This window comes from Onychomys torridus, chromosome X, assembly GCF_903995425.1.
Source record: "Onychomys torridus chromosome X, mOncTor1.1, whole genome shotgun sequence".
In the NCBI taxonomy this organism is placed as follows: Eukaryota; Metazoa; Chordata; class Mammalia; order Rodentia; family Cricetidae; genus Onychomys; species Onychomys torridus.
The window spans coordinates 83,889,848-83,916,279 of record NC_050466.1 but is presented as its reverse complement, the minus strand read 5'-3'; the positions used below and the strand labels follow the sequence as shown (position 1 = coordinate 83,916,279).

General features: G+C 40.5%; 1 protein-coding gene across 4 annotated transcripts in view; it reads right to left on the bottom strand.

The window, feature by feature from the left end:
* The window catches only part of Apoo (apolipoprotein O), a 51,565-nt gene that overhangs the window by 9,411 nt on the left and 15,722 nt on the right, over nucleotides 1-26,432 (bottom strand). For all 4 annotated transcript variants that reach the window (XM_036175284.1, XM_036175286.1, XM_036175288.1 and 1 more), the window contains exons 3-7: nucleotides 24,893-25,012; nucleotides 20,563-20,617; nucleotides 17,952-18,047; nucleotides 13,264-13,355; nucleotides 9,128-9,208 (exon numbers count right to left, since the gene is read on the bottom strand). In XM_036175284.1, coding sequence (XP_036031177.1) covers nucleotides 9,128-9,208; nucleotides 13,264-13,355; nucleotides 17,952-18,047; nucleotides 20,563-20,617; nucleotides 24,893-25,012 — 444 coding nt within the window. The remainder of the gene's footprint in view (nucleotides 1-9,127; nucleotides 9,209-13,263; nucleotides 13,356-17,951; nucleotides 18,048-20,562; nucleotides 20,618-24,892; nucleotides 25,013-26,432) is intronic.

Here is a 26,432-nt window from a genome sequence, read left to right as displayed (position 1 = left end):
TGCCATAAAGCTAAAGTTGTTCTGATGATATGCCATCTCTCTTATATAAGACTATTAGAAATAAAGGAACTAGGTAATGATATTTTTAAATAAGGCTGAAGAGCAGACCTTCAGACTTTATTTATCTTGTTTGAAACTTTCTACCCATCAATTAGCAACTTCCCATTTCTCCTCCCTCCAGCCCCTAGCAACTACCATTGGTCAACCTTTGCTTCTATGAGCTTACTAACTCCATTTACCTCACATAAGTGGAATCACATGGTATATGACCATCTATGACTGGCTTATTTCAAAGGCAAATTTTTTTATATATAGCATAATTCTTTATTGACTCTCTGGGAATTTCATATCATGCACCCAAATCCTGCTCACCTCCCAGTCTCTCCATATCCACCCTTCACCCCCTACATTGTTCCCCCAAAAGAAACCACCCAAAAAAAATTAAAAACAAAAACAAAACCACCTCGCTCTCCCATCCCTCCTGCCTCTCCAACATGTCTTCATTCATCCTAGTGACACTGGAAGCTTTAGTGTGTCATGCAATGTACTCTTCTGTCCGATCAGCCCCACCCAAAAATATTCATTGTGATGAGTTATTGGTCTGGTTCAAGGCCTCTGGCACTCCATCATCACCAGACCCTCACTGAAACTCCTCTTGTATATTCAAAGGCAAATCTTTGATGACCACGTACATTACTCTCAACTAAACTTGTGTTTAAAGAGCTAAGAAATCTAGAATGCAGGAAGAGAATGTACAGTGTTTACTTAGGGTGGTGACTGCTGTTTCTCTTGCATTTTCCTGCTGAGCCAGCAAAGGCCGGACTAAAACTGTTAAAAGCTCAGCTTGAGAAGTTCTACTCAGTTTTCATGTTGAGAAAAGTTTGTATTTCTGTGTTCTTCTGACCTTCAAATAATTATTTTTGGCCTTTAACACTAATTTGAAAGTCACTTGTTGCAGATTTTTAAAACCTAGTGAAAAGCAAGCATCTGACATTTACCGGGAGATAGCTGTGTTTAGCTAATAATTATAAGAGAACTCGAGCTCTGTGGAGCTGTCCATGGTAGACAGGCATGTAATCCTCCCAACAAATAAGAGGCTGAAACACAAAGACAGCCACATGTTCCAGGCTAGCCTAGACTACAAAGTAAGACCCTGTCTTTAAAAAGAGCTATCTGTGACTCTAAGGACTGATACATGAAACTGGCCTCTACCTCTGCTCCTCAAATCTGAGGCTGGGATTACTCTGAAAAGGTTTCAGATTAACAATGAATAATTAAATACCTATATTCTTATTAAGTTTCTAGAATAAAAGAATTACAGAGAAGATCAGTAAGTCAACCATAGAAAGGATTTCTGACTATCTAACAGCAGCCATGCTTGTTGGTGTACGTGAGAACCCAGCACTCCTAAGAATAAAGCAGGAGATCCTAACTTCAAAGCCAGCCTCGACTACACTCACCAGACTTCTGTGCCTACATAAGAGCTTATCAAAGGACCAAATAGAAAGCCGCTCAAGCAGCCTCTGCTGGCTTACCTTGCCCTTTTGCAGGCACTACAGAGAACTGCTAACTGTATGTTTCCAATCAGCAAAACCCATGTTAGAAACATCATAGGCCAACTGTGTCAGATTCTTTCAACAAATAAAAATAACAGAAAAGTAAAAAGACTTGTTAATTAAGGATCTTAAAACAAACAAACAAACAAGAGGTAACTAGAAGTCATAAAAAAAAAAAAAAAACTTGGCCTGGTGGCACATGCCTTTAATCAGAAGGCAGAGGCAGGAGGATATTTTGAGTTCAAGGCCAGCCTGGTCTACATAGTGAGTTCTAGGCCTGCCAGGACTACACAGTAAGAAAGACCTTGGGGATAGACACAGACAGATAGACAGATAGACAGACAGACACATAGAGAGAGGGGGGAGGGGAAGAGAGAGAGGGAGAGGGGGAGGAGAGGGAGGGAAGGAGGAATAGAGGGAGAGAGGGAGAAAGGGAGAGCAGGAGAAAACACTCAAGTGAAAGGATTAAGTACTAAGGTGATAAAGCCATAAAGAAAGGTAGCCAGACATTCTGGCTATAATCCCAGCACTGATGAGGCAGAGGTAGGAAGATCACCAAAAGTTGAGGGCCACCTGAGTTACACAGTAAGATCCTGTCTCCTAAACAAAATGAGAAAGTTATTACAATAAATCCAGGAGAGCAGCTGTTTTTGAAGAGCTGGAGAGGGCTGGGCCTCAGATCAGCTCCACAAAGGGTTAAGTGGAGAGCTGGCTGGCTCTATTTTTCATCTTAGATCATGGTTAACAAGTGTTTGCCTTTAATAATTCCCAGCTGTAAAAAGGGTTTTAGAAGGTTCTAAAAGGTTAAAAGCAGTTCAGTAGGGGAAACTAGAGAAATCTTGAGTGTGAGATAGATATTAGATAATACTACTTTCAACAGTGAAAGAGCTTTCTTGGGTACCATTGTTGTTCATATAAATGAACCTTCATATTCTTTGGAAATACATACTGGATTATACACGATGTATGGAAAGTGTAATGAATACCCAGAACTTTCACATGGTTCAATAAAAGAACATACATGTGTGCATGTGAACAAAATGCCTGTGTTAAAGGATGGTAAGACAGCATAGCAGATACTAATTAGTGAATTGAAGTGAACACGCTAGTTTTGCAACTGTCCTGTAGTTTTAAAACTTATAGCTGTGTATGGTGGCTCATGCCTTTAGTCCCAGCATTCTGGAAAGACAGACAGGTGGATCTTTATAAGTTTGAGCTCAGCCTGGTCTACCTAGCCACGGTTACATAGAGAGACCCTGTCTCAAAAAAAAAAAAAAGCCTTTTCAAAAATAGACACTGGTAAATATTTATTTATTCTCTCTATGTGTGTCTCTGTCTCTGTCTCTCCTTCTATTCCCTCAGAGTTAGATGTGGTGGTGTACACAACTGTAATCCCACCCAGCACTCAGGAGGCAGAGACAGGTGGATGTCTGTGAGTTCAAGGCCAGCCTGGTCTATGAAGCAAAAACAAAAAACAAACAAAAGGCTTCTCATGGTTCTGTGTACTACAACAGTATGCTGAAAACTACCCAATTAGCCATCACTGGATGTATTTTTCCACTCAAAAATATACAGTCTACAGAAGTCAAAATAAATAAGCTACTGCCTTATACTGCTTACAGTCATAATATTAAAGGAAAAAATACACATAGTAAGACTCAACTGAGGTAGTTTATATGTGGTATATGTATAAGCCAAGAGAAAGGAAAATTACACAAGCTAAACTGTGTGTGAGGGCCCACACTTATAATCCTAGTACTCAGAAGACTAAGGGAAGAGGTTCGGGAGTTCAAGTCACCCTCAGCCATATAGTGAATTCAAGGCTAGTCAGGACAACATGGGACCATGTATAAAACAAACAAACAAACACATAAAAAAAGAACATGGAAGATCAACCATAGTGTTTTATAATTTATACCTACATGGTTAAACACAGAATAAAACTTTAGAGAAAAACAAGGAGTAAAGAAACACATTTCAGTTAGTGGTTCCCTCTGGAAGATAGGAGGGGGCCTTGGTAACTTCCTAGTTCTGAAGGTAGGTAAACGATTCAGACATGTCTGGCTATATTGTTGGACTGGAAACTGTATTTATGTCATATATTCTTTCATCGAAAAAAGAAACACAAACCATGTTGTGATGGCAGTATTTCTGGATACAGCTATCTTTACATTTTAGACAGTTCATTTTAGCTGAAGCAAATAACTTTTAAGTGACCAATGACAATGGCAAAATAAAATATGCTTTTATCCTAATAACTATTAGAAGACAAAATGCAAATGTTTAGAATCAATTCCTAAAAAGGAGATGCAATATGGCAGAGCAGCAAAATGCCACAGATTTGTTTGGGGTACTTGAGAGTACTACAGTTACATGGAAAAGAATACAGCTAAGACCTGAGCCACTGATGGACAAGGTAGCACATACCTATATCAAAGTTACTTAGGAGACTAAGGCAGGAGAACAGTTGAACACTCTCCTACATGGGAAGACAGTCTCAAACAAACAAACAAACAAGAAAAATCCTGGTTATCATTCACACCATTTTAATTTGTGTATGTGTGTGTGTGTGAAATGTGCACAGTGTACCTGCTTGTGCATGTGTGCAAATGCATGTTCACAGTGTACCTGTGTGCGTGCCTCTGTGTATGTGTGTGTGTGTGTGTAGGCCAGAGGATAACATTAGTTGTCATCAGGTGCCATTTGCTCATTTTGAAGAAGGGGTCTCGCTGGGTGGTGGTGGCGCACACCTTTAATCCCAACACTCAGAGGCAGAGGCAGGTGGATCTGTGAGTTCGAGGCCAGCCTGGGCTACAGAGTGAGTTCCAGGAAAGGCGCAAAGCTACACAGGGAAACCCTGTCTTGGGGGAAAGAAAAAAAAAAGGAGTCTTACTGGCCTGGAGCTCTCTTATTAGGTTAGGCTGGTTGTCTACAGAGACCATGGAATCTACCTACCTCCACATCCACAGGGTTGGGGTTACAAGGGCATGTTAACATGCCTAACTCTTTTTATGTGCGTTTTAGGGTTCAAACTCAGATCCTCATACTTGCAAGGCAAGCACTTTACTAAGCTATCTCCCCAGCCGGCATTTAAGACTTTAGGTTCCTGCTTTAAACATAATGTCCATTAATTTCTTTGACAGTACACACCCCAAAATATGTACTGCATCACTACATTACAAAAAAAAATCCAAGTTAGAAAACACTTAATTGAGACTGTTAAGTACACCTGACTCAAGGGTAATGGCAGCACGCACCTTTAATCCCAGCACTTGGGAGACAGAAGCAGACTGATCTCTGGTCTATAGAGTGAGTTCCAGGATAGCTAGAGCTATTACACAGAGAAACGCTATCTTTTTTTTTTTGTTTTTCGAGTCAGGGTTTCTCTGTGTAGCTTTACACCTTTCCTGGATCTCACTCTGTAGACCAGGCTGGCCTCGAACTCAGAGATCCACCTGCCTCTGCCTCCCGAGTGCTGGGACTACAGGCGTGCGCCACCACCGCCCGGCTAGAAATGCTATCTTAAAAACACAAAGAAAAGGTAAACCAACTTCCAACCAAGTCCCCTATAAAGTGCCCCACCCTGCCCAGGCCCTTCAAAAAGCCCTCCCTGTGCCTTTCTCCCGGCACTTCTGTTTGTTTTGTATTTCAGCTGTGTGCTTCATCCCTTCAACTCTATTATGAGTTCATGACACTGAAGTGTCCTGATGACATTCCATGAAGAGAGCATACTCAGCTTCAAGGCCCCCAAAGATTCCTGTTCCAACATTACCTAACTCTTTGCTCTCAATTCAAAAACAAATTCATGGAGCTTAACTCACAGGTTAAGATCTGCTCCTGCAGAGAACCCGGATTAGGTTCCCAGAACCCACAGAGCAGCTCACAACCGATCATAACTACAGTTCCAGGGGATCTAATATCCTTTTCTTGCTTCTCTGGGCACCAGGCATGCAGATGGTGCAGACTTACATGCAAAAAAAAAAAAGCACTCATACTCATGTAACATAATAATAGTAGTAGTAAATTAATGAAAAGAAACCCTTTACCATATGATTAACATGCACAATGAAAAATAAACACATTGAAATAAAAATGGGGGGCTGGAGAGAGGGCTCAGTGGTTGAGAGCACTGGTTGCTCTTCCAGAGGACCCACGTGGCAGCTCACAACTGTCTGTAACCCCAGTTCCCGGGATCCAACACTTTCGCATAGATATATGTGAAGGCAAAACACCAGTGCACATAAAATAAGTAATTTTTTAAAGTTTTTTTTTTAAAGAAAATTAAAGTAAGAAAGGGAGTCCCCCTACAAGGAGGTCATCAACTAAAGGTTAAACCATTGTTTTCCTGCTTTCCACTTATTCTCAACTGCCAACAGTCTTGAACCATGCTGTGCTTCTGCTGGGTTATAATTAGCACTTGATGAAACAGTTAATTAAAATGTACCTGTAGTTTTAAAAAGTCCAAAGACCTTTAAAAACCATGAAATCCAACAAGGTGCTGTATGTGTGTGTGTGGAGGGGTCATCACAATATGTCATCAGAGAAAAGGGTACTTCATTATCTAATAACTTCTGAAATCTAAGTCTACCAAATCTTGATCTAATATGACCTCCTACTAAATCCTCTGAAACCTTGCAGTAAAGATCTAACAGAGCGAGCATCAATTTTACTTTCTCTTGTCGAGGACAGCCATCAGGGGGTAAATACACGGAATAGCACTATGAAGTTCCTACAAAGTTTGAAAAAGGCAGTGAGCAGTGTGACAGACAGAACACAACTGTAGACCCATAGGATGAATTATTTACTCATTTCACTTTTATGTGTATGGGTGATTGCCTACGTGTGTGTCTATGTACCCCTTGCATGGCTGGCACTCACAGAGGCCAGAAGATGTGGAGCACCTGGAACTGGAGTTACAGACAGTTAAGAACTGTCATGAAGGGAACTGAATCCACATGCTCGAGAAGAGTAGCCAGTGCTCTTGATCACTGAGGCATCTCTCTAGCCTCCAGTGATGAGCTACTTAGAAATCTTTGCCACCCAACTCCAAGAAGACTTGCATAAAAAAAAAAAAATCTATGAATAGCTTTAAATGCCTTGGGTTTTATCTTTTTTTTTTCTTCCTGGGGTCTTCAAATTACCACAAAATGTTGGTCTGTTTAATTTGTTCAGTTGAATTCTCTGAACAGAGAGAGGGGTTTCCCAGTGACACCAACCTTTGCTTTGGTGTGCATGCATGTCTGGAGATCTCACAGCAACCCACAGAGGCTCCTAGAAGATCCTCCTCTAAAGTTAGTATGCCCTAGTCTGTGGCTGCACCACAGCCCAATGAGCAGTAGATACTAATTTGGTCTCACTTTTCATGACTCTTCCCAGAAACATGTACAGTTTTTTTTTTTTCTGATGTTTAATTCTTTCCCATATAAAATTCTGGTATGTGCTTGTTAGGATTTTTAAACAGGTAAGAAGGCTGCCAAAGAAAATACCAGAAGTGAAAATAAACTAAATTTCTTCTTTAAAAGGCAGTGCCGGTGACATGTGATACTGATGGAGAATTTCCTTCTTGAGAGCGAGTTCAGCCAGCCCTGGTGGTTCACACTTGTCACCAGAGCACTTGGGATGCTGGGGCAAGGTCTGCTATGGGTTGGAGACTAAAGGCGGGGTTGGGTTGTTTGTTTGTTTGTTTGTCTGTTTGTTTGTTGTATTGAGTGGTACTGGGGACTGAACCTGGGGTCTTGCACTCTACCTATGAACTATATCCCCAGCCCTTAATAAAAGAGTTAATTTAAATGGGCTCAAAGGGGACTAACTCCTTATAAGCCACCAGTATAAAAATCAGTGTTGGGGCTGGAGAGTCCGCTCAGTGATTAGAGCACTTGTTCTTGCAATGAACCCATATTCTATTCCCAGCACCCACATGGTGACTCACAATCATCTGTAACTCCAGCACCAGGGAATCCAACACCCTCTTCTGGCCTCATGGGCACTAGGCACACAAGTAGGACACAGACATACATGAAAAAAAAAAACGTTCATACACATAAAATAAATAAAATCAGTCTTAACATTGTATTGAAAGGTTCTTTTTATATACAATGAGGAAGGCTTATAACTTACTCTGTAATGTTACTAAAGCACAACTCTAGTGAATTTATTTAAAGACATTTTGATGAGTGCATATTATGGTACAAAATAACAGGCTTCATGATGACATTTTCATGAGTGTATTTAATATGCTTTGATCAATCATATTTGCCTCTGCTACCTTCCATTTACATATTTTATGAGTATTTTCTTTTGAACTAATTGCAGTCAAAATGAACTTTCTTTGATCTATGCTGCAGAAGGTTTGTTAACATAAGAACCCCAGTTTGCCTTTAGCTGGATATCTGAACACAAGGCAGCACAATGCCTTGTTCTGTACTGAGTCTGCTTTATCACAAAAAAGACACCATTTCTACAGGCCACATACAATCAGCTACGTGGCCACCAGGAGACTTGAAAAGTGACACATCCTTATGATGGCACAACCTCCTCTCTCTCTGCTACTCATCCACCAGATAGCACAGAGAATGTGTGGCCTATGACTACTCCCCAACACACTGGAGCCTCAGATGGGAGATGAACAAATAATACTAAAGATAAGAAAAGAGCTTATAATTAAGTGTAAAATCAAGGGAGGGTATATGTCTCAATTATCCATTCTTTTTTTCTTGAGAGCATAATATATTCCATTGAAGTCCAGGGCTTTTTTCTTTCAAAACAGGGTTTTCTGCGTGTAGCCTTTGCTGTTGTGGAACTCGCTCTGTAGACCAGGCTGACCTCAAACTCACAGAGATCTGCCTGCCTCTGCCTCCCCAGTGCTAGAACTAAAGGTGGCACCACTGTCTGGCAAACCCAGGGCTTTTTTACATTACTTAATTACTTTATGTGTATGGATGTTTTGTTTGCATATGTGCATAGGTACCACATATGTGCCTGGTGCCTTTGGAGGCCAGAAGAGGCAGATTCCCCAGGAATGGAGTGACAGACAATTGTAAAGCCACCTGTGGGTGCCAGGAATCTAACCCAGGTCCTCTGGAAGAGCAGTCAGTGCTCTTAACCACTGAACCATCTCTCCAGCCCCAAGTATTTTTAATCACATTTTTATGTGTATGTGTGTGTGTGTGTGTGTGTGTGTGTGTGTGTGTGTGTGTGTGTGTAGGTTAGAGAACAACTTGTGGGAGGGAGTTTTCTCTTTCCACCATGTGGGTGTATCTCACTGACCTTGAATCCATTTATGGTACAACTGTTAGACAATATGCTTCACTCTGAGGAAACTATATATAGAACAGAATTGTATAAGGCTACATTGGGATTTTTAGTCACCATTTTTTGACCTATTGAAAATAACCAAATATTCAGACATTTTACTACTCTTCCAAAAAGGAAACTTCAAAAGCTGAGTAGGAGATATGACTAAAAGCCAACAGAAGAAGCAATTAAAGGAATAAGGTTATTCAAGTATTTTACCAAACCTTAGAAAAACCACATATTTAAACCTAAAGGAAGATAATAAAAATGTTTCTCACCTTCTGAAAATGTTCCTTCCACAAATCTTCTACAACTATGTACCCTCGTAATCCCCAGTCATATAACTTCTCCCCGCTGACCTTGAAACACAAATAGAAAAGACTGATGGACATTCCATGTATGAATGATAAACAAGAGAATGAATTCTTCTGTCTACAAAAGTACTGCATTTGACTGCTGTGTGTGTGGGTGTGTAACTACTATAGGAAGTTGTGGGACACATCCATTAATCCTGCATAACATTCAATGGTGGCGCACTTGTCCAGGAAACATCCTGGCTTCAATCTCCATTAGCACAAAAGAAAAAGAAAAGACAAGCCTAGCTCAGTATGGTGGCTGACATCTATAATCTCAGCACCCAGGAGGCTGGGGCAGGTAGACTGCTGCAAATTCAAGGCCAGCCTCAACAACAGAGTGAAATCCTGTCTCAAAAGCAAAAAAAAAAACTATAAAACAGAAACAAATAAAAAATAAAAATAAAACAATGAAAAACCAGAGATAGGAAAAAGGATAAGAAGAAAATAGTCTGGTTACATTTAGTTATCTCTCAAAATAACTTGCTAAAAATTATAAGTATATATTTTTATGGCTGGTGCTAATGATCAAACCTGGAATATTATATATGTTACTGATACCTTCATCCCAGCTCCCAAAAGGTATATCTTCTAAACTAAATGTAGGAGACCACTGATGATATGGAGAATTCTTAAAATCATATAGAGGAGGAAACTTCTACCTAACCCATCTAGTACCCAGCCTGGTACATTATAATCAACCAAGCCAAGCTAAGGTGAAAAAAAATCATTCATTCATTTTGAAGAGTTAGATATAAAATATGTGAACCCAATGAAGATACATCCAATTTTCCTAGGCACAGCCATGATGAAGTCTTTAATTACTATAGAGACTTAGTAGGTAGCATGATCCATAATCATCTTTCCAATACCCCACGAGGCCCTGGCCTTAGAAAGGTCATGACCTTAAAATGTGTTTGCTTATCTTTGACTATCTGGCTTGAATTCCTAGAATTTGTGTGTGTGTGTGTGTGTGTGTGTGTGTGTGTGTGTGTGTATTTCAGTGTTTTGCCTGTATGTGTGTACCATATCACACACATGTCCAGTGCCTGTGGAGGTCAGAAGAGGGCATCAGATCATCTGGGACTGGAATTACAAACAGTTGTAAGCTGCCATGTGGATGCTAGAAATCAAACCTGGGTCCTCTGCAAAAACAGCAAGTGCTCACAACCACTGAGCCAACCAACTCTCCTGGAAAACTTTTTCCCACATAGTGGGCCTTCAAAAAAAAAATGCTTCTCGGCTGGGCGTTGGTGGCGCACACCTTTAATCCCAGCACTCGGGAGGCAGAGGCAAGCGGATCTCTGTGAGTTCGAGGCCAGCCTGGTCTACAGAGTGAGTTCCAGGAAAGGCACAAAGCTACACAGAGAAACCCTGTCTCAAAAAACCAAAAAAGAAAAAAGAAAAAAAAAAAAGGCTTCTAGTCTTCTAGTCATTTGCATTCATTGGTTTTACTTATAACAAAGAATGCTGATTGCTCTATTCCATTATAATACTTCAAAACTGTTTATTTGGTGTGTGTGTGTGTGCGTGTGCGTGCTCTTGTACACACAGGCACATGTATGTCTGCCATGTGCACACAGCTACACGTGGAGACCAAAAGAGGGCATCAGATCCCTTGGACTGGTTGTGAGTTGCCCTGATGTGGGTGCTGGGAATCAAACACTTTTTCTGGATGAGCAGTAACAGCTCTTAACCATGGGGCCATCTCTCCAGCTCTTAGATTTTTTGTTTGTTTGTTTTGTTTTCGAGGAGACAGGGTTTCTCTATGTTGCCCTGGCTGTCCTGGAACTCACTTTGTAGACCAGGCTGGCCTCGAACTCAGAGCTCTGCTTTCCACTGCTTCCCAAGTGCTGGGATCAGGTGCATGTGCTACCACTTAGAATTCTCTTCTTAATTTTTATAATTAATCTATATAGTGCTGTTTTACAAAACACTTTCACATGAGTTATCCCTACCCTACAGAACAGTACGAACAGGAAGACTGTAAGGATACACTCAAAAGGCCACGACCTGTCTAAAATCCCAATGCTTGTAAAAAAGAGTGGTCTCTGTAACATGCTGATTTCTCCATGTCATATTCCTCAGTTTCACCTACTGCTCTTAAAATATATGATATGCTAAGAGTCTTAGGATCCTTGTTAGATATGTTGAGCATTTACCACATAGGATACTGCTATTCTCAGTGTTTCACATTTCTAAAAGAAAAATAACATTTTCCATAAATATGAGGGGATTGTATTTTCTTTTTTGTGGTTTGGGTATGGAACCTTACAAATGCTGGGCAAGTGTTGTACCCCTGAGCTACTACTTCCCCTGCCCCAATCTGTGGGATTTGTATATTATTTTTAGCTATATACTACTGAACAGAACAGAATTTAAGTGGCTAAGTGGTCCATCCAAGTTCGAGGTTTCTAAAAAGGAAAACTGAAACTGTAACTAAACAACATGATGAAAGATTAGAAAATCTCTTTCAAAGTTGGTGCTCTTCTGGCTTGGTTTTCTTGTAGTAAAATATGCATGACAGGATTTCTAAAAGACAGTCAAATTAACAGCAACTTTACCATGTTAACTGTTTTAGGAGTATACTTCAGTGGAGTAAGAATATCCTTATTAGTCAACCGTCACCACCACCCACTTCCAGATCTTTTTCATCACATCCTACTCCTACCACCTTGGTGGTGACTACAGAAGATATTCTGGTTTCACAACCAGCAGCCAGGCCCTGCCTCCCATTTACTTCTGAAACTTAAGAGACTAGAATGGCGTTTAGTTGTTTGTTTGGTTTTTCTTTATTCTAGGCAAGGCAGACATTATTCATTCTTCCTGAGCTGGAGCAAGATCAGGGACAGAACATTAACTTTCTGCTTCCAGGACTGTTACAAACAATCTCATAATCAAAACCATCAATTTCACTGCTGTGGCCACTAGATTCCCACCTACAACTGCAGCCCAGTCTGGGAATTGCGACTTCTATCATGAGGACTCCGAAAGACCCAGTGTTGACTTGGCCTGATTCTGAGGACTGCACTGCCGTCTCTTCCTAGGACAGTATGTCCATGTGATAATGGAAGTTCTGCCCAGCAGTCCCCTATGTCCTCAAAGCCTGTCTTCCTCTTGCCACTTTGCCCAGGGTAAATCAGTGGTTCTCAAATATCATGGCATGTGAATCACCTGGAAGCCCTGCTAAAACAGAGATAGCTAATGCACATCCTTACACTGCCTAATTCAATTAGTATGGGACGGAGCCTGAGAATTTACAGCTCTGACAACTTCTCAGGAGATGCTGATCCTATTGATCTTAAGGCCATGCTTGGAGAACCTGTGATCTATCTTTCCCCAAGTTATCAGTCAACTCTAATCTATCTACTTGACATATCATCAAACTGAGGTCTGAAGGGTAAGAAAAACACAGTTAACTGAGAACCCCAAATAGGACCTTCACACCAGAGGAGAGCACACACCTCATGATGCAATAAGGAAAGTGAGTATGGCACCAATACTAAGGAGAAAGCATGAAGGCCAGAGCACAGTCTGTACAGTAAGGGCAGGCTGAAAGTGGCCTGTAATTATCAGCTTTGGACAATGAGTCTTTAGACTTCTGCATAAGTATATAAATGGTATCTTAAATCTTCTTGGATTAATATTCAAATTATCATGCATTCTCTGAACAGTGGCATTACTGGAAGGAGGGCTGGTACTGAGGTAAATAGTGAGGAAAAGCTTTTTTTTTTTTTTTTTTTTTTTTTTTTTTTTTTTTTTGGTTTTTTTCCGAGACATGAGACAGGGTTTCTCTGTGTAGTTTTGGAGCCTGTCCTGGATCTTGCTCTGTAGACCAGGCTGGCCTCGAATTCACAGAGATCCGCCTGGTTCTGCCTCCCGAGTGCTGGGATTAAAGGTGTGCACCACCACTGCCAGGTGTGAGGAGACACTTTTAAGTTGGCTATGAAATAATTTTTAGTTTGGCGTAATAAGAACTACAAAATAAAATAAACCAGGAGAGCTACCAGTCACACAAAAGCAGGGCTGAGGGACACACTTGCTTACTGGGTCTGACTTACCTGGGCAAAGGCAATGGCTTGTTGTGGGTAATAGATAGAGGCACCTAATCCCATGAAAAAAGGGGGATACACCAACTTCTTTAGTTTTGAACCTGACCAATAAAAAGTGGACATTACCAGATGATTTGATATCTTTACTCTCACAATTTACTTTATACTTTTAATGCCAAACAAGGTATCTTTCACTCTAAATTGAAATATTACTTAATAGTACATACAATAAAACAAAACGCTGCTTCTTTACAGCTTTGTGATATAATTATACATTTCACCCATTTAAAGTACAAAATACAACGACTTAGCATATTCACAAAGCTCTGTAACCATCATCACAATCAACTCCGTTATTCTCAAAAGAAACCCCCACCTTTGATGGTTAAATATATGCTTAGCATGCACAAGGCCCTGAAATTCCCAGCACCAAGAAATGAAGATAGAAAGATAGGAAGGGAGGGAGGGAGGGAGGGAGGAGAGAGGAAGGGAGGGAAGGAGGGAAGAAGGAAGGCAGGAAGGCAGGAAGGCAGGAAGGCAGGAAGGCAGGAAGGAAGGCACCCAGCCAGCCATATCCTCCATCCCCAATAACAACTACATAAGGCTGAGAGAAACCTATTTTCAATCTCTATATATTTGCCTACTCTGGCAATTTTATATACATGGAATCATACAAAGTGTGACCCTTTGTGACTGACTTCCTTCAGTCAACAAATATTTCAATAGAGCCACCATTAACTAATTATTAAGGTGTCAGGTGGTGATGGCATATGCATGCCTTTAACTCCAGCAGTCAGGAGGCAGAAGCAGGTGGATCTCTGTGAGTTCGAGGCCAGCCTGATCTACACAGTGAGTTCCAGGACAGCCAAAACTACACAGAGAAACCTTGTCTCAAAAATGATCAAAATTAATAATTATTAAGGCAATGTAGTCTAAGTTGGCCTACAGGTATGTACTCCTTTGCCTTTCTTCCAGGTTTTGTTTATTTGTTTGTGTTTGCTTTTCTGGCTTCATTTTGCTTTTTGAGATGGTCTCACTATGTAGCCAAGACTAGTCTTGAACTTGTTATTTTTCTGCCTCCGTCTTCCATGTAGTAGGATTACAGGTGTGGGATTAAAGTGTTGGGACTACCAGCATGCCCAACTTGAGAACATTGTTTCTAAGGAAACAGAAATTTTAAAAAAAGAAAAAATAACAAGCTGGGCGGTGATGTCAGAAGCTGGGGCACTTGGGAGGCAGACCCAGGTGGATCTTGGAGGCCAGCCTGGGCTACCAAGTGAGTTCCAGGAAAAGGCGCAAAGCTACACAGAGAAACCCTGTCTCAAAACAACAACAACAAATAATAACAGTAATTTTGTTTCTATTGTTTGATTTTTTTTAAAGCAAACAGACCACCTTCCTATTTAAATACAAAAGACAACTGTTCCTCTCCTTCCTGAGATTTCATCAACACAGCAGTAAGAAAATAAAATATAGATCAGAAACCCCCGTAAGGAAGAGAAAATGTGTAGAGGGGCCACTGGCAGAGCAACCATCCCGGTTGGGGATGTGGGTCAGTGGTAGATTACCTGCTTAGCTTAAGTAAAGCCCTGTATTTCATCCTAGCACCACAAAAAAAAAGTATCAACTGCTAGGACTATAGCACAGTTGGTAGAGCACTTGCCTGGCACGTATGAGGCCCCAGGTTGTTCCCTAGTACTACACACACACACACACACACACACACACACACACACACACACACCAGGTTGTTCCCTAGTACTACACACACACACATATACACACACACAGACACACACACACACACATACACACACACCCTAATTAAAAAAAAGTATGGACAGAAATGAAAGACCAGTTGGCATTGTCTTAAAGAAGGGATGTGTGGCAAAGGAGAGAGCAGATCTTCCCCAGGCACAGATGGCAATGACTATGGGCAATAGAGAGAGCAACCAGGAAGCAAAATAGGCAGACAAATACAAGTCCTGTCCATGGGGTCATGGAGTGGATGACTCCTTTCTTCCCTCCATGCCATCCCAGTGCAAACCTGTTCCTGGAAGTCATGACAGGCCAATTTTAAAAGCAGGGCAAAGTCTCACTAAGAAAAAAAAATCATGAATTTTATGCTGAGAAACTACACACACACACACACACACACACACACACACACACACACACACACACACCAGTGTTTGTGCTTAAGACCTCCTGCACACAAACACAGCTCCCACCATCCAGCTTGCCCTAACAAAGAGCCTGCCATATCTGTACAGAGTTCTTACAAGCATTTATTTCAATTGCCTCATCCAGAAACATGACTGGACAACCAGGGATCAGCAGACATTGGAGGAGAGCCTGCAACATAAAAGAGAAAGTCCAAGACGAGCAAGAAGAAAATCAAATGACTCGACAGGAAACAGAATGGTAAAAACAAAGCTAAACCTGTTAAGTGTCGTCGAACCAACAGGAGCTACTGCACTAGAAGAAAACAGTTCAACATAAAAACCAACAGCCACTGAAAAAGACCTCATGGAAATGACCAAAGGAAAATATTCAAAGAATGAAAGAAACAAGCAAGAAAACATAAGACACACTATGGCCAATTAGAAAGAACTCAATTATTAATTAAAACCATTCAGGAAGGGAAAAGAAAGCAAACCCTCAAAGAAAAAGCAGATACGCATCACTCTTGAGCCAAAGAAGGCATACTACCAAGGGCTAAAAGTATCTTAGTGTAGTCACCATGCCAAACAAATTCAGAACATTGAAGATGTTCAAATTTTCCAAGAATTAAAAAAAAAAAAAAGGAGAAGCAACAAGTATCCAGACTGGCTATCCATTCTGCCATCTGCAATGACAGATGCTAGTTTGGATGGAAAAGAACTCCAAGCTATCCCAACTGTCAGTATAAGGAAGAGATATATAAGGTGTTGGCAAGTTTGCCTCTCATAATTTTTTTAAAAGCAACTTAAGCATGTAGTTCACCAACATAGCTGAACACACCATGAAGAAGGTGACATAAAAGCCCAGAAAATAGGGCTCAATAGTGGATCTGAGAAGTCCAGGCCAGGTTACAAGGTGACACACAACTAGGAGGACACTAAGTTTGGAGAACCTAGCAATGAGGTGAGAACAAATGGTAGAGAATGAAAGAGGAAAATGGGCAGGACTTTATTCCTCAGCGGAACCAAGGAGGGCACCTCTGTTCAGCCTCTGCCTCTAAAAACACTTTCTGCACGAAGAGGGAAGAAGCCTTAGAGCAACTGCTATAAATCTCTGCTTCTCTTTTATGGTGGTCAGATTACAGAGTTCTTTGTTGGGATATTTCTATTTGGAATTTTTGTTTGTTGTGTTTTGTTTGAGAGAGAATCTCAGTCTGTAGGCCAGGCTGGTCTGGAACTCACTATGTACCCCAGACTGATCTTCTTCTTCTTCTTTTTTTTTTTTTTTAAAGATTTATTTATTATGTACACAGTGTTCTGTCTGCACGTGTCCCTGCAGGCCAGAAGAGGGCGCCAGATCTCATTACAGATGGTTGTGAGCCACCATGTGGTTGCTGGGATTTGAACTCAGGACCTCTGGAAGAGCAGTCTGTGCTCTTAACCACTGAGCCATCTCTCCAGCCCGCCCAAACTGATCTTAAGACAAGCTTCTTGCCTCAGCCTCCTGAAAGCTGGAATTACAGGTATGAACTAAATCATACTAAATATCTAATTGGAATTTTTGTAATATCTGCATTTTATGCCATAAACATTTATTTTACAACTAGTAAAATTCCAGATAGATCACAAAAATAATTTCTTCATAGAGAAACCTTTTACCACCATTTTGTGATACAGTAGTAAAATAGAGTAATATTTTTTCTTGTCTTGGGGTAGAGCCTAGGGCCTCAAGCACACTAGGCAAGCATTCTGCCAGAGGTATACGGCCCAGCCCCTACAGTAATATTTGGGGATACTTATGAGGTTCTAATTTTAAGCATTTTAAAAGTTTTTATATCATCACTAACTGAAGGTATGACACCTGAAGAAGTTAAAAACTAGTAAATCACTGTCCTACTTGCTGTGATTAATAGCCTGGTCATAACAGCTCAAACATTACAGTTTGACAGGTGTGAAAAACTCTGTTCACTCTTTCTATATCAAAGAGCAATCGATATTTGAACAAGCAGATGTGCTTATTAATTATAACTAATTTCTTTTTCTTACCAAGAATATACAACTTCTATGTATGTTTGACATCAAATGTAATGGAGTGAACAAGGAAATGAATTATATATTAAGAAGTCCACATTTAGGAACTAACTAATCAGAAAATTAGTAAATATAGATAAAAACCTAACATATGGGGCTGGAGAGATGGCTCAGAGGTTAAGAGCACCAACTGTTCTTCCAGAGGTCCTGAGTTCCTGAGCTCAATTCCCAGCACCCACATGGTAGCCCACAACCATCTGTAATGAGATCTGGCACCCTCTTCTGTGCACATGATAGATAGATAGATAGATAGATAGATAGATAGATAGATAGATCTGTAATGAGATCTGGCACCCTCTTCTGTGCACATAATAGATAGATAGATAGATAGATAGATAGATAGATAGATAGATAGATTGATAGATAGATTAAAAAGAACCTAACATATATCCCATCTCTCCCATATAAACTGGCTGGGGAATAAACCTACAAAATTGCACCTACCTCTAGCAAAAAGGAGTCCAATAAAACCAGCAAAACCAATAACACCAAGTCTTGGGAAAAATCCAGGAGGCGCACTTTGGAGATAATCATAGTTGTCTACAATAGAATCAGATTGGGAAATAACTCCATAAATTACTCATTAAACCCAAAGCAAAAATCTCACACATAACTAGAACACACAGTACCAAATGTTTCCCAACCATCCATCCTTTGCTTTCTGCTAACAGACATTTGTTTTTTGGTTTCTTAAATCTGGTTTCATTTAGTATGAAGAGGCTTTGAATTCATGATCATCCCGTCTCACCTCCCAAATGTTCGGATTAGAGGTGTCAGCAAGACCAGCTCACACTTTTTTAAAGATAGTCTGGATATGTGGCCCACGCTGAATTTAAACTTACATTATATCCCAAACAGGCTTGGAATTGACAAACCTGCTTCACCTTCTGAGTGATGGGATTCTGGATACACACCACCAGGGCCAACTGTGTGTGTGTGTGTGTGTGTGTGTGTGTGTGTGTGTGTGTGTGTGTGTCACTATGCTTCTTTTCAACACATTGTTTCAGGAACCAAACACATTCAACTCAGAAAAGCAAGCATCCTTTGCCATCTGAACTTTTTATTTGAACTCAAGAACAATATATTTGGATAATGAAGGAAAATTTGTGATGGTTAGGTTCTGCTCAACTTGATACAAGCCAAAAGTCATCTGGCAAGAGGAACTTGAACTGAATAAAGGACTCTATCAGAATGGCTTATAAGCAAGTCTATAGAGCATTTTCTTGATTAATGGCTGATGATTTGGGAAGGCCCATCTCACTTCCCTCCATGATGGGCTATAGACTGTAACCTGGAACAAACCCTTTCCTCCCCAACTTGCTTTGGTCATGGTATTTGTCACAGCAATAACAAGCAAATTAGAAAAAAGTTGATGCTGGAAATAAATAGCCACTCTTGGTAGTGGCAGAATTTAATAACTTAAAAATAAGCCGGGTGGTGGTGGCGCACGCCTGTAATAACAGCACTCGGGAGGCAGAGGCAAATGGATCTTTGTGAGTTCGAGGCAAGCCTTGTCTACAGAGCGAAGCTACACAGAGAAACCCTGCCTCGAAAAACCATAAATAAATAAATAAATAAATAAATAGATAGATAAATAAATAAATAAATGCATACAACAGTGAGCCTACTCATAAAATAAATAATACAACACATGACCTTATTTGCCATGCCTAAGTATGTCTTAGGATTTGGATTTGCACGATGTCTCGTTTCCTCTCCTCTCTATGGAGCCAGTCTCCCAGCCAATTAGAGCCTGCTTAGGCGCTGTCTCCTCGAGAAAGCTCATCAGCATAGACCCTGCCTCCTTCTCTGAAGTACCATCAGATGTTATTCTCTGCACCATCCTTGCTATCTCATCCTAGGGTACCTTGTACTTCACATTCATGTGTGTATATCCTCCCCATACAGAATATATGTTCCCTCATGGTGGATTGCTTAGACATGTTTTAAGACTACACCTGAAGCCAAAGCCTAGCTTCTTCTGCCTATATGCCTTAGCTGTGACTGCTGAAAAATGGACTCACTGTCTTGGTATAATGGAATGCTTCTTCTAAATGTCTTTGTAGTAACTCTGTGTTCAGGAGGAGAAAAACAAATATCTCAAATAATGCCTGCTGCCATTAATCAGTGGGAAATGACAGGTTAACAGCGAGGGTCACTCCTCAGTTACAGGTCTTATTCTGCCATGAGAAGAAACCCCTGGAAAAGCAAGATTTAATGTTCTGAGATAGCCTAAAGAGAATGAAATACTTGTCAATATCTCTATTATTTAACTAATTCCAGGCTGAAATTAGACAAAACAAAAATCATAAACTCGGTCTGTGGGTGCACATGATAAGTGCCCATAAGTGAGACACAATCAAGGACAATAAAATCTAAAAAATGTAAGAACACTACTATTTATGGAAAAACCTCTCCCAAGTACAGAAGCTCAGTTCCTTCCTGCACCTAGATTTGTACAGCTTTTATTTTTTTTATAAGTTTTTGTTTATTTTGGGTTTTTTTTTTTTTTTTTTGAGATGGGCTCTAGGTGGTTCTGGCTGTCCTGGAGCTCACTGTATAGAACAGGCTCCCTTGAAATTGCAGAGATCCACCTGCCTTTGCCTCTGCCTCCTGAGTATTGGGATTAAAGGCATGAGCCACCACGCCTGGCCTGTGCAACATTTATTAATGGCAACTAATGAATTACTATGATTCAGAAAATCTGGTGAGGAGTAAGCTCACATTGCAATTTTTTTAGCATTGGATCTCACATATTTTAAGAAAACATTCTGCTACTGAACTACATATCCCCCGCCTGAACATTTTTTGTTTAATTCAGGGTACAAGCACTTGCTAGCCCAACAATCCTAATAATGTTGAAGAGATTCATGAACTACTCTGAAACCTGATTCAAACATAGATTATCTTCCAGAAAACATCTACATAGCTCTAAATTTTTCCATTCAATTTCAATGACTCTATGGTCTCCAGTACCTATTCTATTCATGAAAACCTAGTTCAATAGTTCAATAGGATGAAGTAACTGATCGTGCCTCATTAAAACTCAACTTACCTACTCCCCACTGGAAGAAGCGTTCCACCCTGGGTCTAGTTTGGGAGTATATTTCCTAAGAAGATAAAAAGAAACAGAGTGAGTAGGGTTTGTAGATTGGAATCATTATTAACCCTGTTCAGTATTAGGGATGAAGCTTGGGCCTCCAGCAGATTAAGCATATCCACTAGCATTGAGCTACACCTCTAGCTATGAACAGTTTTTAAACAAAGGGGTCTACTTTCAGTTTTATTGCCTTTTTATCTTTTGTAATTTCCCTTTCACTAGTAGCCTGTTCATCAGAATGCTTTATTACTGCCACAGGCAGCAAAGACTTCAGTAGAATGGTTTTAACAACCTACTCTTCTCACTCCTAAGACCGAAGGAAATAAGAAAATTGAGGAGTTAGAGAGATAGCTAGCTCAGTGGTTAAGAGCATACTTTTTTTTTCCCCCATAGGACAAGAGTTTAATTCCCAACACCCATGTCAGGAAGCTTACAACTAAGTGTAACTCAAGCTCCAGGAGGATTCAATGCCTCTGTTCCTCACAGACATTTTAAGTCAGGTACACATATCCACACACATAGACACAAACACACAGACAGACACACACACTTAAAAATAACAAAAAAAAGCCAGGCAGTGGTGGCGCACGCCTTTAATCCCAGCACTCAGGAGGCAGAGCCAGGTAGATCTCTATGAGTTCGAGGCCAGCCTGGTCTACAGAGCGAGATCCAGGATAGGCACCAAAACTACACAGAGAAACTCTGTCTCAAAAAACCAAAAAAAAAAAAAATCCTAAAAACAAGACAAAATTGATATTCTTGATAATCAGAGGTGATCCTTTAACCATGAGATTATTAACACTGTCTTTCAAATCAAGGCTATTTTATGATTTGCCATGATTTTAGAGCCTACATTTGGAAAACGCTGCTTTGAAAAAGGGATGGACAGCTTTACTGAGACCAATGAGTTGATAAGTCAATTTTAAAAAGACATCCCAATCCTAGAGTAAAAGAAGTTATCAACATTCTCTTAACAATACAATGGCTTTGAGGAGTTAGCCATGTACCTCAGTGGCAGCGCTTACCTAGCATGAGTAAGGAACTGACCTTTATCACTAGCTCTAGCAAGCAAACAGATAAACAGGTCCCCACCCCAAAACAAAATAAAAGTGCAACCAATAAAATGGATTGTACACGGGGCTGGGGCAATGGTTCCGCAGCTATACTCTTGCAGGAGACCTGGGTTTGACTGTCAGCATCTGCATAGTGGCTCACAGCCATCTGTAACTGTAATCCCAGCGAACAGGACACTCTCACCCACGTGGTGCACAGACATACATGTAAGCAAAACATACATACATATAAAGTAATAAAAATTTAAAAGATGGCTTGTACATGAATATCAAATGGTCCTAAAGGAAATAGGACTTATCTAAAAGAACCTTCAAGAACTCTACAGTGGAGAATGAAATACAGGGATTATCAAAAAGTATCAGAACTAGCTGTCACTTAGGAAAAGATTGTTTTATAAATGTTGGTCCAAATCAGAACTAGTTATCCACATACTTTTAAATGGGCTTATATAATGAATGCTGAATGTGGAAGAGGATGGGAAGAACTAACATCACTTCAATAAAAATCAACTATTGTTTTCGTATTGGCTACATCTGCTTTTTTACATCTGTAAAAAGAAAAAAACAGAGGACTGGAGATATGGCTCAACTGTTAAGAACGCTTGTGGTCATGAAGTCTGGAGTTCAGATCCCAGCCCCCATTTAACAAGCCAGCTATCCCCAAAACACCTATAGTTCTAGCTCTGAGCAATCTGATGTTCTCTTCTGGCCTCCATGTGTGCATACATTCTCACAGGTGCACACATACACACACAAACACACATACAAATAATAAAATCAATCCTTTTAAAAAGAGAAAACACTGCTAGGCGGCAGTGGCACACACCTTTAATCCCAGCACTCAGGAGGCAGAGGCAGGTGGATCTCTGTGACCTTGAGACCAGCCTGGGCTACAGAGCAAGATCCAGAACAGGCACCAAAACTACAGAGAAACCCTGTCTCAAAAAAACCAGAGAAAGAGAGAGAGAGAGAGAGAGAGAGAGAGAGAGAGAGAACGAACTATATACCAAAGTCTAGAGGGACAGTCTATTTCTTTTGCTGGCTTAATCATTTTGCCATTTTAAAGCGTCAATTAGTTCTTCAAGAACAAGAAATTTCATTCTTCATGAAGAAGTCAATGTACCTAATAACGCCATCCTAATTACAAGAAAAGTTTTCTGTTTATCAGTATTAAAATAAGCATGTTAATACCCAGTATATGATGTAGACAGATATTTTGTTGTACCAAGTATCACAGAAAAAATATATTTAAAAAAAAAATCTCGGCCGGGCGGCGGTGGCACACACCTGTAATCCCAGCACTCGGGAGGCCAGCCTGGGCTACCAAGTGAGTTCCAGGAAAGGCGCAAAGCTATACAAGGAAACCCTGTCTTGAAAAACCAAAAAAAAAAAAAAAAAAAAAATCTCAAGTTGAAAGGTAAAGAAACAAAGTCCTTTTTTTCCCCTAAGACAGGGTCTCCTTATGTAGCCTAGGCAGGCTTCAACCTCGCAGCAACCATCCTGCTTCAGCATCTTTAGTGCTGGGCTCACAGGCATGTGCCACCACAACCAGCTGACAAAAATATTTTCATGGGGTTGGGGATTTAGCTCAGTGGTAGAGCACTTGCCTAGCAAGCGCAAGGCCCTGGGTTCGATCCTTAGCTCAAAAAAAAAAAAAAAAATTTTCATTACACAACAAAATGGGCCAGGGAACAGCTCAGTAGTAAAGTGTGTGTGTAGTGTGCTTATATCATTGATAGAGCTTGTGTGCTGTTTTTCAATTGGTAGTTCAGCAACGGCATAATTGATGAAATTTAAATTTTGAAAAAAAAAAAAAAAAAAAAACCCAGACATGGCTAAAGAGTATTTGAGTGCTGTAATAGAAGGTAGATACCATAATAGGGCAAACTTTGGTTTCAGATGACTTAAAATCAGAATGCATTCACATCCATAACGACAAATGCCTGGAACCTAAAACATGAGCAAGGACAGAAGCCACTGGAGTGAACAGTTCACCAAAGTTTGATTGGTTGGTTTATCCTTGCTCGTTTGTTTTTCAGACAGGGTCTCTCCGTGTAGCCCTGGCGGTCCCAGAACTCTGTAGACCAGGCTGGACTCAGACCTCACAGAGATCTGCCTGCCTCTGCCCACAGAGTGCTGGGATTAAAGACGTGTGCCACCACACCTGAGTAGTCATGTCTGTATGAGTATCCCTTATCTGAAATATATAAGAACAGATGTTTGTTAGGTTTCAGAGTTTTTTGCATTTATAGATTTAACATCTCTAGTATGAAAATCTAAATCCAAATTAATCTTGGATTATAAATGCTCAGCCTATAGTGATCTGTAGAATTTCTAGAGGGAGAAAGAAATCTCAATTTTCTATATGTGTATACATGATAAGCATGTACAGGTATGTGGTATGTATACAGGTTTGTGTTGCCTGTGTGTGAGTGCAAGTTTGGGTACAGGTATTGACACATGTGTGCACATGTTGTGAGGAAATCAAAGTCACCCTTGGGTGTCATTCCTCGGCAGCCATCTACCTTGTTTATTAAGATGGATGTCTCAGTAGGACCTTGGTCTTGCTGATTAGGCTAGCCAGTGAGCACCAGGGATCCAGCACTGGGACTGCAGTATATGCCACCATGCCTACCTTTAGTGGGTACTGGGGACTGACCCCAGGTCCTCACTAATAACTGAGCCATCTCTCCATCCCAACATCACCATTTTGATATACATGTTTATGTTTTATTCATTCCCTTCCATTAGTGTTCCGTGTTTAACCTGATACACACAACAGCTTTATACTAACAAACCAACAAGGTAATTCTTTGCCCTCTGCTCTCCTGTCAAGGTGCCACAACCTTTCTTGTGAGAGGGAAATTCCCCTCGCTGCCACCAGGTTGCCAGATTTCATTGTATTTGCTCTCTGGTTAGCATTTAAGAACACTTATAAGTCAGACGCTCTTAACTTTGGACTCTTTATTACACCTTTTTCTAAAAACATGCAGTCAGGGCTGGGCATGAAGGCTTACATCTGTAATTCTAGCACTTATGCTGGTCAATGAGGCAGGGAGATCACCAGCCAGTCTGAGGACAATGTAGTTAGTAAATTCCAGGCCAACCCTACAGAGTGAGACCCTAAGAACCTAAAATAAATCAATAACAGTAATTAATTCAAACATACAACCAATATAGATTTTTTGCTATTAACTCTTAAGTAGATGTACCTGACACCAACTTGTATATGGCTCACACTGATGTCGGAGTTGTGAGATGTTTTCTTCAAGTTGAGTCCTTGGCTCCTCCACATATTTAGACTGATGCTCAGGAACTGAGTAGAGTGAAAGCTACACATATCCAAACAAAAAGAAAAGCATATTCTATGAGACCACGTAACATATGATCAAATTTGTAGGTTAATATTGCTAATAATTTGTAAATACCAGTTACCTGAGGTTTTATGCAACCTCTAAACTTTCCTTCAGATGATCTGTGTGCCTTGCTTCCTCAATAAGGCCAAGGCCAAGAGCGCAGGACTCCACAGTGTCCTGGCTTCTCCCTATCTCCTCTATCCACTGTTTTGTTTGGGGAATGTGGAGTAACTACTGAACCTAGGGCCCCAAGCCGGCAAGGCAAGCACCTCCAGTCCCCTTATCCACTTTACAGATTGCTACCTGGTGTCTGGCCTCAAACAATTCTACTGCTAAAGGGTAAATGGGGGAGGTTTATTGTGGGGAGGGCACATGTCATGGTGCATGTGTGGCGGTGGTCTGAAAACAACTTTCTGAGAGTTAGTTTTCTCCTACCATGTGGGTCTCAGAGATCGAACTAAGTCATCAGGCTTGGCAGCAAGTGCTTTTATCACTGAGCCATATTACCAGCCCTTGAGTTTTGTTTTGTTTTTAAGGAAAAAAGCTGAGAGGAACTGAAGAATAATTGATGACATGGGTCAAATATCAGAATGCTACTGATCAAAGCAGGTGAACAAATGCATTGACCACCTAGAAAAGAGCCTTCTCAGTAGACACTACTAGCCACCTCTTCCCTCAACAATGCTACTGTTCTAAAGCCTGAGAGGAGAGGAAGGAAAAAAGGAAGCTAACTGGCTTTCTGTAAACACCATTCAAGTAACCTTGCCTGGCCACTAGGGACATCTATATATCATTTTATTACAAGGCAACAGAAATTGAAGAAAATAAAAAATCCAAATAATTACTGGGAGGTACAAACAAAAAAAAAAGAATATAAATGATGAAGAAAAGATGTCTTATTTCACTGATCTATTATATACTAATATTTATTTAAGCATCTCTAATCTTGCCAGGAACCAGAAAGAATCCAGGCCTTTAAATTCTTTGAAAGAAAAATGTGAGAAGTTTTCTTAGCTTGATGAGCAGTCCAGAATCAGGCAGACCACTCTGAAAAATGAGTTGTACAGAGCCCCACAACTGGATAGTGTACAGAGAGTGGGAGATTTTGGAACACTCAGTCCTAATGGGATATCTTCACCAACTTCCCCTCAGGGCTCTGGGAAGTATACAGAAGAGGAGAGCTGTAAGAAGCAGAGGGGATGGAGGACTCCAAGAAAACAATGTCTTTCAGACACAATAAGACTGGAACACATATGAAACCAGCATGCACAGGGCCTGCACAGGTTCAAGCTAGACAGGGTCCCAGTGCTGAGATGGGGAAGTAGACACAGGCTACCATCCCTAACCAAGAAGCTATCTCCAATTGACTACCTCTTGCAAAGGAAAAATTAGTTCT